Source organism: Colletotrichum orchidophilum (genome assembly GCF_001831195.1).
Source record: "Colletotrichum orchidophilum strain IMI 309357 chromosome Unknown Scaffold_19.1, whole genome shotgun sequence".
In the NCBI taxonomy this organism is placed as follows: domain Eukaryota; kingdom Fungi; phylum Ascomycota; class Sordariomycetes; order Glomerellales; family Glomerellaceae; genus Colletotrichum; species Colletotrichum orchidophilum.
In genome coordinates, this window is record NW_019172975.1 from 194,211 (window position 1) to 207,175 (window position 12,965).

A 12,965-nucleotide genomic window follows, 5' to 3' on the forward strand; every position below is an offset into this window, starting at 1 on the left:
ATCACTTGATCTGCCAAATTGCCACCTTTTACTCACCTCAACATCATCACCGCCACTTACACGATTTCTCCTTCGTCTCTGCTGCTAACGTCGGAAAGGCACGAGGAAAGGGAAAATTAGTGAGCCAGAGAGCAAGATTCGCGATAACGCGCTTGAATTGTTCAGAAGGGGCGCACTTCAGTACGGTATCGAGCCTGGAAGCTAGGCGGTGGTTCTTCCAGGAGGTCTTGCCTTCTTGTAGAGTACGAAGGAAGATGCTCTTCAACAAGTGGAAGGTATCGGAAAATTTTTAACTAACGCCACGCACACCGCCACTGCCTTGCTGTTCGCTGACGAGTATTTGATCCGAAGAGACGGTTCGACACCTCTTTGGGTGAAGAGTGGCTGATTTCGACAAAACGGCCGATCCGGAGCGCTTGCTTTTGTAAGAATGGCGCGCCATGAAGCTGGCGTTGATGGATCGCGGGTACGATATACGCCAAGACCCTGACAGCATAGTGGCCTCGATGGATTATATTAACGACCTACGACAATATTGCGCCAAAAAGCTGGCGGATATGGATCACAAGCACCGCACATACACTGGAGGCCCCCCCTCAGCCCACCGCCAGCTATAGACTGAACGACCGCAACTACGACCTACAAAAAGAACGCGCCAATAGACTGGCATCGATGAATCGCCTCCGCGGCCAACGGGAGAGAAGGCCCTCTCTAACCCCTGCCAGTCATTCTCGTGCCCTCACTGGAACCGACAGTCATGGGGCTTACCGAGCTACATATCGAGACCAGGAGGATCGTACTTCGCACCACCAGTAAGCAAGAAGAACCGCCTCACTGGCTGCTCGTACGTCTTTGGCCAAAACTTAGACCTCGAAAGCCATTCGGAAACGGTCGCATGAAGACCTCATCGACGAAAAAGAACTGCTCAACATGAAGCATCGCTCCGCCAAGGATACGGCCGACCTTTCCCCCAACTAAGGCGAGGACCAGGGCAGAAACAGCCGCGGCAACTTGGACCAGAGAAACGAGCGTGAGTTGAATCAGATTTTTTTTTCAATGTGTCCTGAAGCATGTCTCATATCTCGACACTATGATGAAGACGAAGTCGTAGGACACCAAGCTCGAGGCGGCAATGCATTGGAGCATGTTTCCAACACGAAAGCAGGATGACGCGGGATTCGGCAAACATTGTAACAGACTAAAATATCATTCCAAGAACACGGAAGATGAAGAAGAAGCCAACTGATATACCCCAGGACTTGGGAAAGGATGTGTAATAAGTCGAGCATGAGACTTGAGACATGGAGTGCCGGACTTGGAAGGCATGGGCCATGTACAATTAATTCAACGAACATGACAATGAAGTCACGAACTGAATTTTCATATGTATGTCTCATGCGCTTTGTGCTCGTTCCTGTGACCTCATCAATCATAGGGAGACGCCGTCGGGGTTGCAATCCGTATCTCGCTTATTCATTCATGGCTGCATTATCAGCGCTTGCGAGAGCCCTCTTCTTTGTCGTGTGCAGGCTCAGGTAGTTCAGCAGAGCCATCTCAGCAATTCAATCATTCAAGCAAGCTCTTTTGATATTGGTGACATTCTGGTGTCTATGGATCGCCTTTACGGAGTTTAAAGGAGCTTAGGTTGATGATGAGGACTGTCTCCTGCATACGTTCGCCTTCTTGAAATGAAGGGAGTCTACTGCCTTACCTTGGTGATAAGCCGCTCGGCATGTGTGGGGAGACTTTGAACGGAATAGTCGCGAGTAAATTCCCCTTAAACTGGCTGGAAATTGCTGCCTGCATTGCGAGACAAGCCCACCAAGGCGATAAATTGTGTTGATGTGAGGTTCGTGATTTGCGCGAAACCATTGTTGTGCCATCGGAATATAGCGATTAAGGTTCGATGAAAAATCCAATAACGGGCGATTGGTTTAGTGGTATAATGACCGCTTAGCATGCGGTAGGTCCTGGGTTCGATTCCCAGATCGTCCACATGACTTTTGCAATTTCTACCTGCTGGCTTTTTTTCCCCCATCAAAAAGATTGACAATACCTAGAGATGTCCTGCTAGAGTTCAAGGGGTGCTTGGTTGGCTACTAGCCAACTCAGGTGCGCTCAAAGTAGTGATACGTCGACGGCACAGCCACGCAACCCATCATCAATGGACTGAATCAACTCGTTTTGCACTGTCTTCTGCACCCCCTGGCCACCCTCATCCAATTAAAGCAAACAGCTTCGTCACCGCATCTCAAAATGTTCACACTCCTTTATTGATACTGGGAGCTCAAAGTAACACAGGGACGGACTGGAATCCCATCCAGCCCGCCTGACCAACGCCTAAGCCATGTCATTGCAATCGTGAGGAGATGTAGCAAGTTTTCCGTAACGCCAGATACCCATCGTCAGAGGCCGCTCGCCCCTTGTCATAAAGTGTACATATCGATCACGCCTCCTTCGCTAACTCGCTTGAACCTTGAGTGATCGAGGGCGTAGTTGTGTCCTCATCCCCAACAGCAGCAGCTCTGAGTTGAGATGGATGGGCGGGCTCGCTGGGGTTGCCTTGGGTGCTGGTTGCAGGCAGCATGTCTGTCAATTGTTTCTCTATGCAACATGATTAGTACAAGGCGTACCGGCACCTCTCGAAAGACGCTTACCCAAATCTCGTATGCGGTGGCGGAGCATCTGGTTCTCCCTGACCAGCATCTGGGTCTCGGCTTGATAAAAGGCGCTTTCGTCTCGACCTCCGAGAGTATACTGTTCGCCGCTGTCACCGCTTATAGATGTCGAGCGTAGCCTCGGAGAGGCGCCACGACTCGGGGTCCTGGAGCGGCGCTGGATATCTGCCCTCGCCATATCGAAAGAGCTCCGGGGATGGGGCACAACCGGTGACCGCGAGAAGGAGCCCGAGGAAGGCAGCGGAGTGAAACCCGATGGCTGCTGCGAAATGTGGGTACCTTGATTAGATCTCTCAGAAGCAATGGCAGAGTCTTCAACGGCGGAAGAACTCTGTCCCTGGCCAGCCTGGAGATGCTGGAGTTGGAGCTGCTGCTGACGGATCATGTGGAGCAGGCGGTTCTTTGATGTCTTGTTAGCTTGTGGATTTCCAGTCTGGCATCCGATAGAGGACATACAACTTGAGCTTCCTGTTCGGCTTCAAGCTCCTGGTGGAGCTCTCCCAGGCTGGGCGCACGATTGTGATGGGGATCACCACCGGGAACCATCATCGGGGAGGTTCCCACTGGCTGCTGACTGGCAGTGGTCGCACCGCCAGACTGCCCGTGTTGGGCATCTGCGACCATCTCACCTGGGCCAGGAAGAGAAGGATCGTTAAGTTGTAGGTTCATAAGAACCGTGGACAGCCTTCGGCCGGCGTTGGGTGACTGTCGATTTCGGGATACGGAACCGCTGGAGGAGCCTTGGTCAATTAGCAAAGTAATCCTGATGCGTTCGTCAACACACATACGTCGAGACGGTTCGCTCTGAAGGCTAGCGTTCAATGTAGCCGCGGCCTGCAGCGAAGTTGACTGCCGTCGCGGTGAGCCAGCGGGGGACTCCCCACGAGGAGCTGGACCGCCAGACGCGGGAGGGAGAGGGGCTTCGCCGTTGGAGGATGACATTCTGGATCGGATGGGTAGAGATGGAGGAGATGAAGGAAGAGAGTTCAAGTCCGGTGCCATGTCATTTGTGGGAGACTGTTTCGGTAAATCGAGTGGCTGATGCTGTGCCTGCTGCGTGGCCCAGGCAATTGAATCGTCGTTGCGATGGCCGCAGCTACCTATCGGTGACAGGCGGGAGGTGGGGTGAAAGTGCGTCAGAAGTGGCGCGTGAGGTACCCAGTGTGAGGTAATCCTGGGGGAGTGCCAGGGCGGTGGGAGCTATGGGAGCTGGGGGAGGTTGGAGAGCTTGGAGGACTTAGAGGAAAAGATAACAAAGGGGCGTCAAAAACCGGACACGGTAACTGGTGGCATGCTTTTTGGGATGTCCGGTGACCGAAGATTCCTGAGTCCTGAGTTTCTCGTTCCTGCAGGTCACGAGTGATATCGGTCGATCTACAAACCGCAGCAGGAGGAGATGCTTGAGGGGCAGCTCACTATGGTGCCTTCCGGTTTTGACTTCCTTACCTACCTACATGGTAGGTGCCCTGGAGTGTGACGTTTTGCTCCGCGAATCAGAGTGCCTGAGGTACCTTACGACGGGGCACTTCTCAGAGTGCAAATTCTTAGTCATCCTATCCTGATGATGGCACCACGTCCATCATGTCGCCCGTCTGCCGGGACCGTGACTACAGCTGGCCAAGGTCACGTTAGCAACTGATTTTACACGTCCGAAGGCCACCTCTGTCAGCCGTCAGACTCTGACCAACCGAATCAACAATTTCGGCGCATACCGGATCTGGGCCTTGCCAAGGTCCCTTCATCATCACGAGCAAACCAAACCGCCTTTGACTCCCAATCGGCAATTCACGGGCCCTAGACATCGCCTATGCCTGCCTTTTCAACGTGACCCTGACCTGGCAAACCACGGCTGCGTTTCGCGTATGTTTCCCACCTGAAGGGACCTCCAAGAACAGATACTCAAGCCAGACGACGCGCTGTCACCGAAAAGCCTTGCGAGCGGGCTCCCGTTGATTATCTTCCGGTGTCTATTCTCGTCGGGGCCCGTTCTAGCTGGGCACACAGGTCTCAGGTGAGCACCTTGCGCGAGCGGCAAGCCGCCGCCTGGTGGGTGAGGTAATGCGCAACGGGGCCCAAGCCTTCTATTCTGGACATCTCCCCGCTAGATCTCCCGCCAAAGCCGCCGGACTGGGCAACCGGTGCAGCGACCGATCCCGATCATGGCGCAGCCATGGCCTTATTCGGTACTGCAATTGCGGTGCCTGGCAGAGCTGTTGGCCTTCGAAGTCCAGCCCCGAGGGATCGGCCAGCGGGTGGTGGCGTCGCTGTCCCCAAAGTCTGTCTGTCGCCATGCCCGAGCTAGAATGGCGCAGCGCATGCCTCACTGAGAAACGGTTTCACTTCTGACAATTCGGTTGGATCCAAAGCTGCCAGACATAATCCGAGGGATACTTATCTGCTGACTACGGTGTTTGCAACCAAAGAGAAGCATAGCTGACTCCACTACGGATGTGGGTGTGACGAACCAGCTAACCTCCCGGACTACCGCACTTGACCGTTACAGCTATCAAACTTATTAATCTTTGAGACATACATCACCATGGCAAATTCACGAATTGACGCAACGCCGGAATGTGGCCATCGAGCCCGTCAGCTTGCCTTCCGTGCTGTCCCCGGTCAAGGGCCCAAGGCTACGGACGTAGCTTGCAAACCATTCGGCCGTGTCGGAGGAGCACGTACAACCGCGTGCCCATGGCAGCGTCTGGACGCACGTGGTGAATTCAGGGCCACTGGAAGCCTCGATATCGGGTTGGCTTGCAAGCATTCGCACGACTTAAGACTTTTGAATCACAGTTGCGTTCATGGTGTGCAGTAGCCAGAGTGCAACCCGGCCGAAGATTGAAAAATTGCAATACCAAAGCTACAGGCCCAAAGACACAGGCAACTTGGCGATGTGGTCCCGCTCCCTGCAGCAGCTTCCTTATCTCGAGACCTATGCATCATGACAATCTGGCCAGCTACCTACGTAGGGATTGGCGGTCTGACCACGACAGCGTTGAAGCCGTTAAAGTCAAATCCTAACGCCGATACCGAGCAGTCATCGCCACAAGCAAGCCGCCGCGACGATCGGGTGAGCCCAGATGCTATTGCAGTAGCTTGTCGCCTGTGGCTGCCTGACTCTGATCTGTGTTCACCAAAAAGCTCTGCCTTTACCAAGAGGTTCATGGAGCCGTAGCCTTGTGGACAGGGGCATGCCTGCTTTGAGGACACGCAACAACCCGGCTCGCTGGTTGGTTTTCCGGCGAGCAGGGGCTTAGACCCAGTCGAGCCCCGAGAGTTATGGATAACTGGGATAATTCGAAAGACGCTACTGCAGGAACAACGCGACTCCAAGAACACCATCGCGCCAGTTCAATACCGATTACTTTCGTGTGCGCGACCTACCTGGACGTAACAGATCGGGGCCCCCACCCGGTAGTGCCTGCGGACAAGGTCGACGACCGATTTATCAATAGGATCGGTTCGATACTGAACGAGCCGAGGAGCCTCCCTCGCCGTCGTCAAATAATTGTGGGATAATTTGGCCACGTGAACAGATCTCGTCCACAACACGGGTCCAGCGGAAACTTTTCCGGGGAAAAGTTCAATGGCGCCTCAGCTTGCAGAAAAACACCTAGAGATGCACCGTAGGACACTCTGGCCACCGTTGCTTGGGATATGATGCCATGTTTTTGCACGAGCGCCGCAGTTTTCATCCCGCAAAGGGTTGGATGGCATCTGCAGTGACCGAGCGATTCAAAAACATCAGCCGATGCAGACGCAGCCCACGTCGGGGGGCAGGATTGGGATGCCCTCGGCAGGATTGGGAATCATGGAGTCGCACGATCTGCTCTCGCCACGCGTCTGTTTCGATACACTTTGTCGCAGGATGGGATACGGTCCATCATCTATGGCTGACCTGACCTTCTACAGAGGATCATCCCTCTAAGCCCTTTCAAGTGGCGATGGTGGCTTGTGAAAGTGTTTCGCAAAGTGTCAAGAGTCGACGCCATGGATCGCACCAGAAATGAAGGAAGGCTAACGTGATTCTAGACGCCGTGATGTGTTGGACCATGGTGGATTGACACAGAACACGGGGAAGGACAGGGCCAACGTACAACCGACGGGGGTGCTGAGATGCAAGGACTTTGAGTTGATTGATCCGCTTCGACGCGCCTCCAATCTTGGCCAAGGGGCTGGGTATTCAAAGTTGAAGCTGCGCCGCTGCGGGCACTGGCAAGACGACTCGAGTGGATTTATCTTGTCGTGCTGGAACCAGAGCTTTGTAATGAGGGGGTCAAGTCGTGGGGCTGCAGCAGGAGGTGCACATCTTCATAAGGTTCGCAGAGGGCCGACAATGTTGTACGGGAAGCGGCCAGGGTCTACAGTGTTGGACAAGAGAGCGTCGATGTGGTCTGCATTGTGCACCCCGCCGGCGCCTACAACCAAACACCAAACCCTGCCGCAAGGCTCAAGCAAGCCAGCATCTCAGTCTTGGGACGGGGAGAGAAGCGGCAAGCCAGGAAGCGCGGGAATCAACAAGCGACTTCAAGCAGTAGTCACGAAGCCAAGGTTTCGAGACCTCGGAGAAATGGCGGTGCTAGAAGAATAAGGGGCCATGCGCAGGGACCAAAGCTCACCAGCCATCATCTGTGCACAAGGTCCTCGTGGTTCTAGGTGGCCATTGAAGGAAGGAAGCGGGAGGGAGCTTCAACACATCGGTGTCAGAGGCTGTGCCGTGTTGGTGTCGTTGATGGATGTGGCCTGTGACTCGTCAGTCGTCAGTCGTCAATCCAAACTCGTGAGAGCGCAGGATAAGATGACTGTCGGTTCTTGGTTGCAGAAAGATTTTTCTTGTTTCCTTTTGATCTCATTTCATATATTTGCTTTTCCAAACATTCGAAGTGGCTCGCTCCGGGGTGGGGAAAAGTTTCCGTTCCAGGATATCTGCTTCGGTGCGGTTGGTAGATGAGTGGGGAGTAGGGAAGTTTGGAAGCAGGAAATGGATCTTTGCCACTTTAGCGATGGAACGTCGTTATTTGCCCCTGCAGAAAGCCCGGCGCTGGCCCGCCCCGTCGGAATTTGGGCGAATCCGTGACGGGGATTCGCTGGAGTGGGCAGGGGTCACTTATTGGCGTGTTTCCTTTTTCTGGAGGCACATTCCTTGTACTGCAATGTGTGTAGAAGAAGAAGGTGTTACCAAAGCATCCCCGGACGATTGGGAGCATGGGACACCAGCTCCTCCATCAGCCTCTGTTCGTCTTTTCTTCTTGCGCGTCTCAAGGGTGGCCCGGCTTAGAATCTGGCATGGCAGACCTAAACACAACTGTGCACGTCACACAGTCATGACGAACATTTCTTGTTTTTGTTTGGGGTGTGGTTGCACGGATGGAGATGCTGTGAAGCTACTTCTCGTGGGCAACCGCAGTTGTGTGCCTAGCCGATGGAACACTTCAGTTCAGTCAAGAAGCGTTGTACGGATACATCTTCCTACTGTTTCCGAATGAAAGGCAAGGCAAGGCATACAGCATCACAGCGCCCTGTGTCTTATCAAGGGTACGTACGGAGTATCCGTAGCACGGAGCCTAATCTCAAAGCATCACCAAAAGACATGAGCGATCACCGGTGTCGTATCGTCATTTCATGCTGGGTGCTGCCGACCGGCGAAAACCGACCCCACGCCTTCGCCTTCACTGTCAATTCGAGATTGTCAGTTGGTCACGCCTCTTTCGGTTGAAGCTTCATTTGCCGTTCGGCCCCAAACCTAGGATTCTTTGGTAGTATCGACCAGGGGTGGGACGTGGTGGCCACACGACCCGAGATGGATTTGGGCATCCAGGGGATCCCAAAGAAGAAGATGCCATCTCAGGGCTCGCCGAGCGTGTGTCATGGGTGCCGGGCGAGGGAGTCAGGATTTAAAAAAGTGACTCGCCATTGTCGTAATTAGTTAGTAGCGTTTTGGGGACAACGTGCACTGTTTGCTCGCTTGCTCTCCTTTGCCAGCACCTCAGCTAATTGTCAATTTGAAGAGTTTTCACTCTCTTTCTCCCCTCCCCAGCTTCGTTGATCCCCGAGTTCCCTGTCCGAGAGTGCCCAACATGGCGATGGTGTGCGCCGCCAGATCCATCCCTCTGCACATTGCCGAGACTACAGACAGGCACAGGTGCAGAGTCTGTAGGTGCTCTGTAATTCCCGTCGTATTCTGCGCAGCAGCCTCTGCAGAGTAGGTTGGTACAGCGTCCGAGGCCCCAAAGTCTGCTCATTGCTTCTGCTTCCGCTGTGCAGGGCTCGCTACATGGGACGGGATGGGGCTGAATGATTGGACGTATGCCGGGGCCACGAAGCAAGGGGTCGCCTAGGAAGAAGAAGGGTATCTGTAAGGATAGCCATCGGTAGCCTGTTGGATGCAAGGTTCAAGGAAGATTGGTGGAAGTTCACGGGGTCCAGCGCTCCAAGCTCCAGCCTCCAGCTCCAGCTCCAGCCTGGACGTTGGATGATAAACGGCGGATGCGCTGTCTTCTCGGCGTCTCTCCCTTGTGTCTCTCGTCATCGGAAGCCAAAGCGGACGAGTCAGGGGGAGAGGAACCTCCACAGCGTGCTAAGACAAGGTAAGGTAAGGAAGGTATCTAAGGTACCTAAGGTAGATGGGAGAAGAGGTAATCCGCACCTAATAATCCGGAAACCTGAGGTGGAAATAGTCTGTTGGATACCTAGGTACCCGCGGCGGTACGTGTCTTGCAGATGTGCAGTGTGCAGCGGGTGCGCTTGCGCCTGTACGTTATGCCAGTGCCTGTGCGGCGTGCCTGCGCCTGTGCCCTGTGCTAGCAGCTAACGGCAAAGTAAACCCCACCGACCTGGTCTAAGGTAGTGCTAAGTGGCCCGGCCGAGCTGGGCTGCTCACTTGCACCCAGTGCCCACGCTGTGGCACCGCACATCCCATCTGGTCCGGCGTGGTCAATGTCCCCTCCCCAATCATTGTTGTTATTGTTGTTATTATTATCGCCCGAATACCCTCCCATTTCCCGCTTCCCACGGGTGCTGCCTCGTTTTATTTCTCTTCTCTTCCCCCTCTGCTATTCTCCCCTATCCCCCCTTTGGTACAGCTGGCCCGTCAGGCAGGCCCTCTCTCAGTCCGAATTTGTCCAATTTCGTGTCCACCACGACCACCAACACAGTTCTGTGAATTGCTTCTTTCTGTCGACACCAAGAGTACAAGCCAGCCTCCAACTTCCAGCCTCCAGCCGCCGCGCCCCGTCGTCTTACACACGCGAAATCCCATTCATATCGGACACGCAGCCGGCTCCCGCCCACGCAGGACAACAAGATATCGCACGCAAATCTCTCGCTCGTCTCTTTGGTCTCCCCTCACAACATCCGCCTCATAACACCTTCATAGTTTCCAAACCCACCCCCCAAAGGCCTGTTGCCGGGGTTCAAGAGCCTGGTCCATAAGGTTCCACTCCAAAACCCTGCCAACAGTCAATTGTTTCTTATGCCTACAGGGCTCTACCACTCACACTGCCAAACCCACCCTTCATCTTCTGTTATGCCCATGCGCATCCTCACCTCTCACTCCAGTTGTCTTATACTCACGTCACCGCCCGCGCTCTCTCATCACGGGAGCTTGCTGAAGCCGCCACTCTCACAAACAACCGTTTAACTACTCGACACGTCTGGCTAGGTAGATTTGACCGAACAGCCATGGCCGATGTCGAGCCAAGCAGCCCCAGTGCTGCCAACTTTGCGGAAACGCTGCAGTACCGCGCGACACAGTCCCGCAGAGCACGACCGCCCGCCGTTGAACCCGCCACCGCAGATTCGTCGAACCGCGTTCCTTTGCGCTCAGAAAACAGGCTTAGCAGACGTGATTCAAGACTGGGACTAAGGAGCATCTTTGGCAGGGCAAAGGCTGCCCGTGAAATCGACCCCTCGGCCTCGTATTTCGACACGGGCAGACCCAACAGCATCCGCGCCTCGCTGGCGGAAATCAGCAACTGGCCGTACATGCGGTCCGAACTCGCCATACCTGGCGCCAGCTCATCACGACCGACGTCCGTCGCCAACAACAACGTGCCTTTCAACGACGCCTCCCTCCAGGGACGGCCCAGCACCACCGAAAGAACCAAGCCACAACACGCCCCCGCGAAATCATCTCGCGGCAACCTCGCGACCTGGGACCCTCCACCACTGTTCCAGGCATACCCCCAAGCCATCAAACACGCCCAGCTGCCCACGGCCACGACGTCCGCCGATGTCATCCTCCGCCTCACCGACCGCAAGGGCAGCGTCAGCATCCGAGAGGACCTGACGCACCTCGCCCTTACCCCGGAGCTTGCTGATGAGCAGCTCGCCGACAGGGCCGTCGAGAGGGCGCGGAAGAAGCACCTGCGAACGCTTTCCACGGTGAGGCTTGAGTGGACATCCAAGATTTACGTCCTCTGCACATCCGGGTACCTGTTGCAGTACAATGGCGACGGAAACTTTGATCGACTCCCGGAGAAGGTGCTGCACCTCAGCAAAGACTCGGCCGCGTTCGTCAGCGACGCGATTCCCGGCAAGCACTGGGTTCTCCAAGTGTCTTCGGCCATGGAGTCCAACGGTGTTTCTTCGACGGACTCGCGAGGATTGCTGTCCCGGCTGCCTTTCCGCGCCGCCGACAAGCGACACGCCGCCAACTTCCTCATGGTATTCGACAGCGCTGAGGAGATGGAGTCCTGGATCGCAATTTTGCGCCGGGAAATCGAGTCGCTCGGCGGGAAGAAGACCCTCTCGGAGACGGGCAGGCCCAAGGCGGATCCCAAGATTGTACAGCTTCGTGGGCAGCCAAGTCAGAGGACCCTGGTTGTACGCGACCCGGATAGATTCTCGCGAGCGCTTCCCCCAGACTTTTCTCTGCAGTTGGAGCAGGCCAGACTGCACCAGGACGACCGCCGCCAGTCCGTCGTGGATGCCGACGTGACGCGCGACCCCTCCATCGACGACATCTCCACGACCAACAGTATTATTTCTCACGATGGCCGGCAGCTCGAGAGCCTGCGTGACAGCACCAACCGGCTGTCGTACATCTCGTCCGGCCAACGTACCTTTCTCACGTCGGCCGGCTCGTCACCCGCATGCTCCCCCGTGCGTGACAGCTTTGCCAGCAGCCACCTCGACGAGCTTCCTCCTGCAGAGCAAGACGTGCCCGCCGCCAGACCCAGGCCCAACGCCGCGGCCATCCTCGATCGCAGACAGTCCCTGCAGACGTCGGGCTACCTGGAATTGCGCGGGTCCCCCATGTCGCGACCCCAGTCGACGTTTACCGAGGCCGACTTTGCGCATGTGGCCGCAAACTTTAGCGTTCCTATGAGCAGGCGCTACAGCGCTGTCAAGAGCCCTCCGTCGAGCCCCGAGCAGACGAGGAGCAATCGCGACTCCATCTCCAGGATCGCCCGCAAGCCCCCACCAACGGCACTCGCCATGGCTCGCCCGCTGTCGATCGTGGCGGATCAGCCGTCACCGGCGTCTCCGGCGCAGGGCCTAGAAATCTCGCAGGTGTGCGAAGAAGAGCGGGAGCGTCCGAATCCGAACCGTGATAGCTTGTCAGGGTTCCCTCCCCGGCAAACAAGCTTTTGTCCAAAGGAGCGAGCCGTCACGGTCACCTTCCGCACCAGCCCACGGAAGTACGCCAGCTCGCCGTCTCTGAACCAGCTGGAAGGGTCGCCTTCGTCGCCGGGACTCCGGACTTTTATACTCCCCTCAAAGACGCCATCCCCGGCCTCGTCAAGCGGAGCATCTCACACGTCTCCTCGCCCCCAGTCGTCGTTTCTGCTTCAGTCTCCTGCTCAGCGAGCCACCCAGAGACTCAGCGCCTTCTCCGTCATGAGCTATTCGCCCCGCAGCGAAGATGCAGCCACTGGGCTTCCCAGGCTCCCCGAGTCGGCTTCCGTGTCACCAAAAACCGTGCCCCGATCATCGCCCCGGGCGCCGACAACGCCTCCCACACCGTCGAGCAAGCAGCTTCGAGCGGACCACTCCAGAGTCGTCTTGGGCCGACGCAGCATGCCTCAGCTCGTCGAAGGACCTCCGCCGGCACCGCCGCCAAGCTGCGCGCTGCCGCCTATTCCCCGGAAGGCACGCTCCAAAGCGTAGCCTGTCTGTCATTCACTTTGGTCCGATTCGTATGACCACTCGTTTCCTTATCCTTCTGGCCACGGCCTATAAAAACCGCCCATGGCGGCGCGGGTGTTACGTTTCCTATGTATCTTGATTTTTTTTTTGGTTCTGTTGTTTGCGTCATACCCCTTTGCTGCGCAAATCGGCGTTTAT

The 12,965-nt window shown here is 55.8% G+C and overlaps 2 protein-coding genes across 2 annotated transcripts; one reads left to right on the forward strand and one right to left on the reverse strand.

Annotated features, from left to right (window-relative positions):
* Positions 1-2,446: 2,446 nt before the first annotated feature.
* CORC01_03221 (uncharacterized protein) lies at positions 2,447-3,971 on the reverse strand (the record flags this gene model as incomplete). Its single annotated transcript, XM_022614871.1, has 4 exons — positions 2,447-2,604; positions 2,658-3,078; positions 3,135-3,878; positions 3,957-3,971. The coding sequence occupies 4 exons, from the start codon at positions 3,969-3,971 to the stop codon at positions 2,447-2,449; spliced, it is 1,338 nt and encodes a 445-aa protein (XP_022478607.1).
* Positions 3,972-10,358: 6,387 nt separating this feature from the next.
* On the forward strand, positions 10,359-12,788 carry CORC01_03222 (peptidase family M20/M25/M40 protein; the record flags this gene model as incomplete). The annotated part of the gene is made up of 1 exon (XM_022614872.1): positions 10,359-12,788. One exon carries the CDS (start codon positions 10,359-10,361, stop codon positions 12,786-12,788), a length of 2,430 nt encoding a protein of 809 aa, XP_022478608.1.
* Positions 12,789-12,965: the final 177 nt, after the last annotated feature.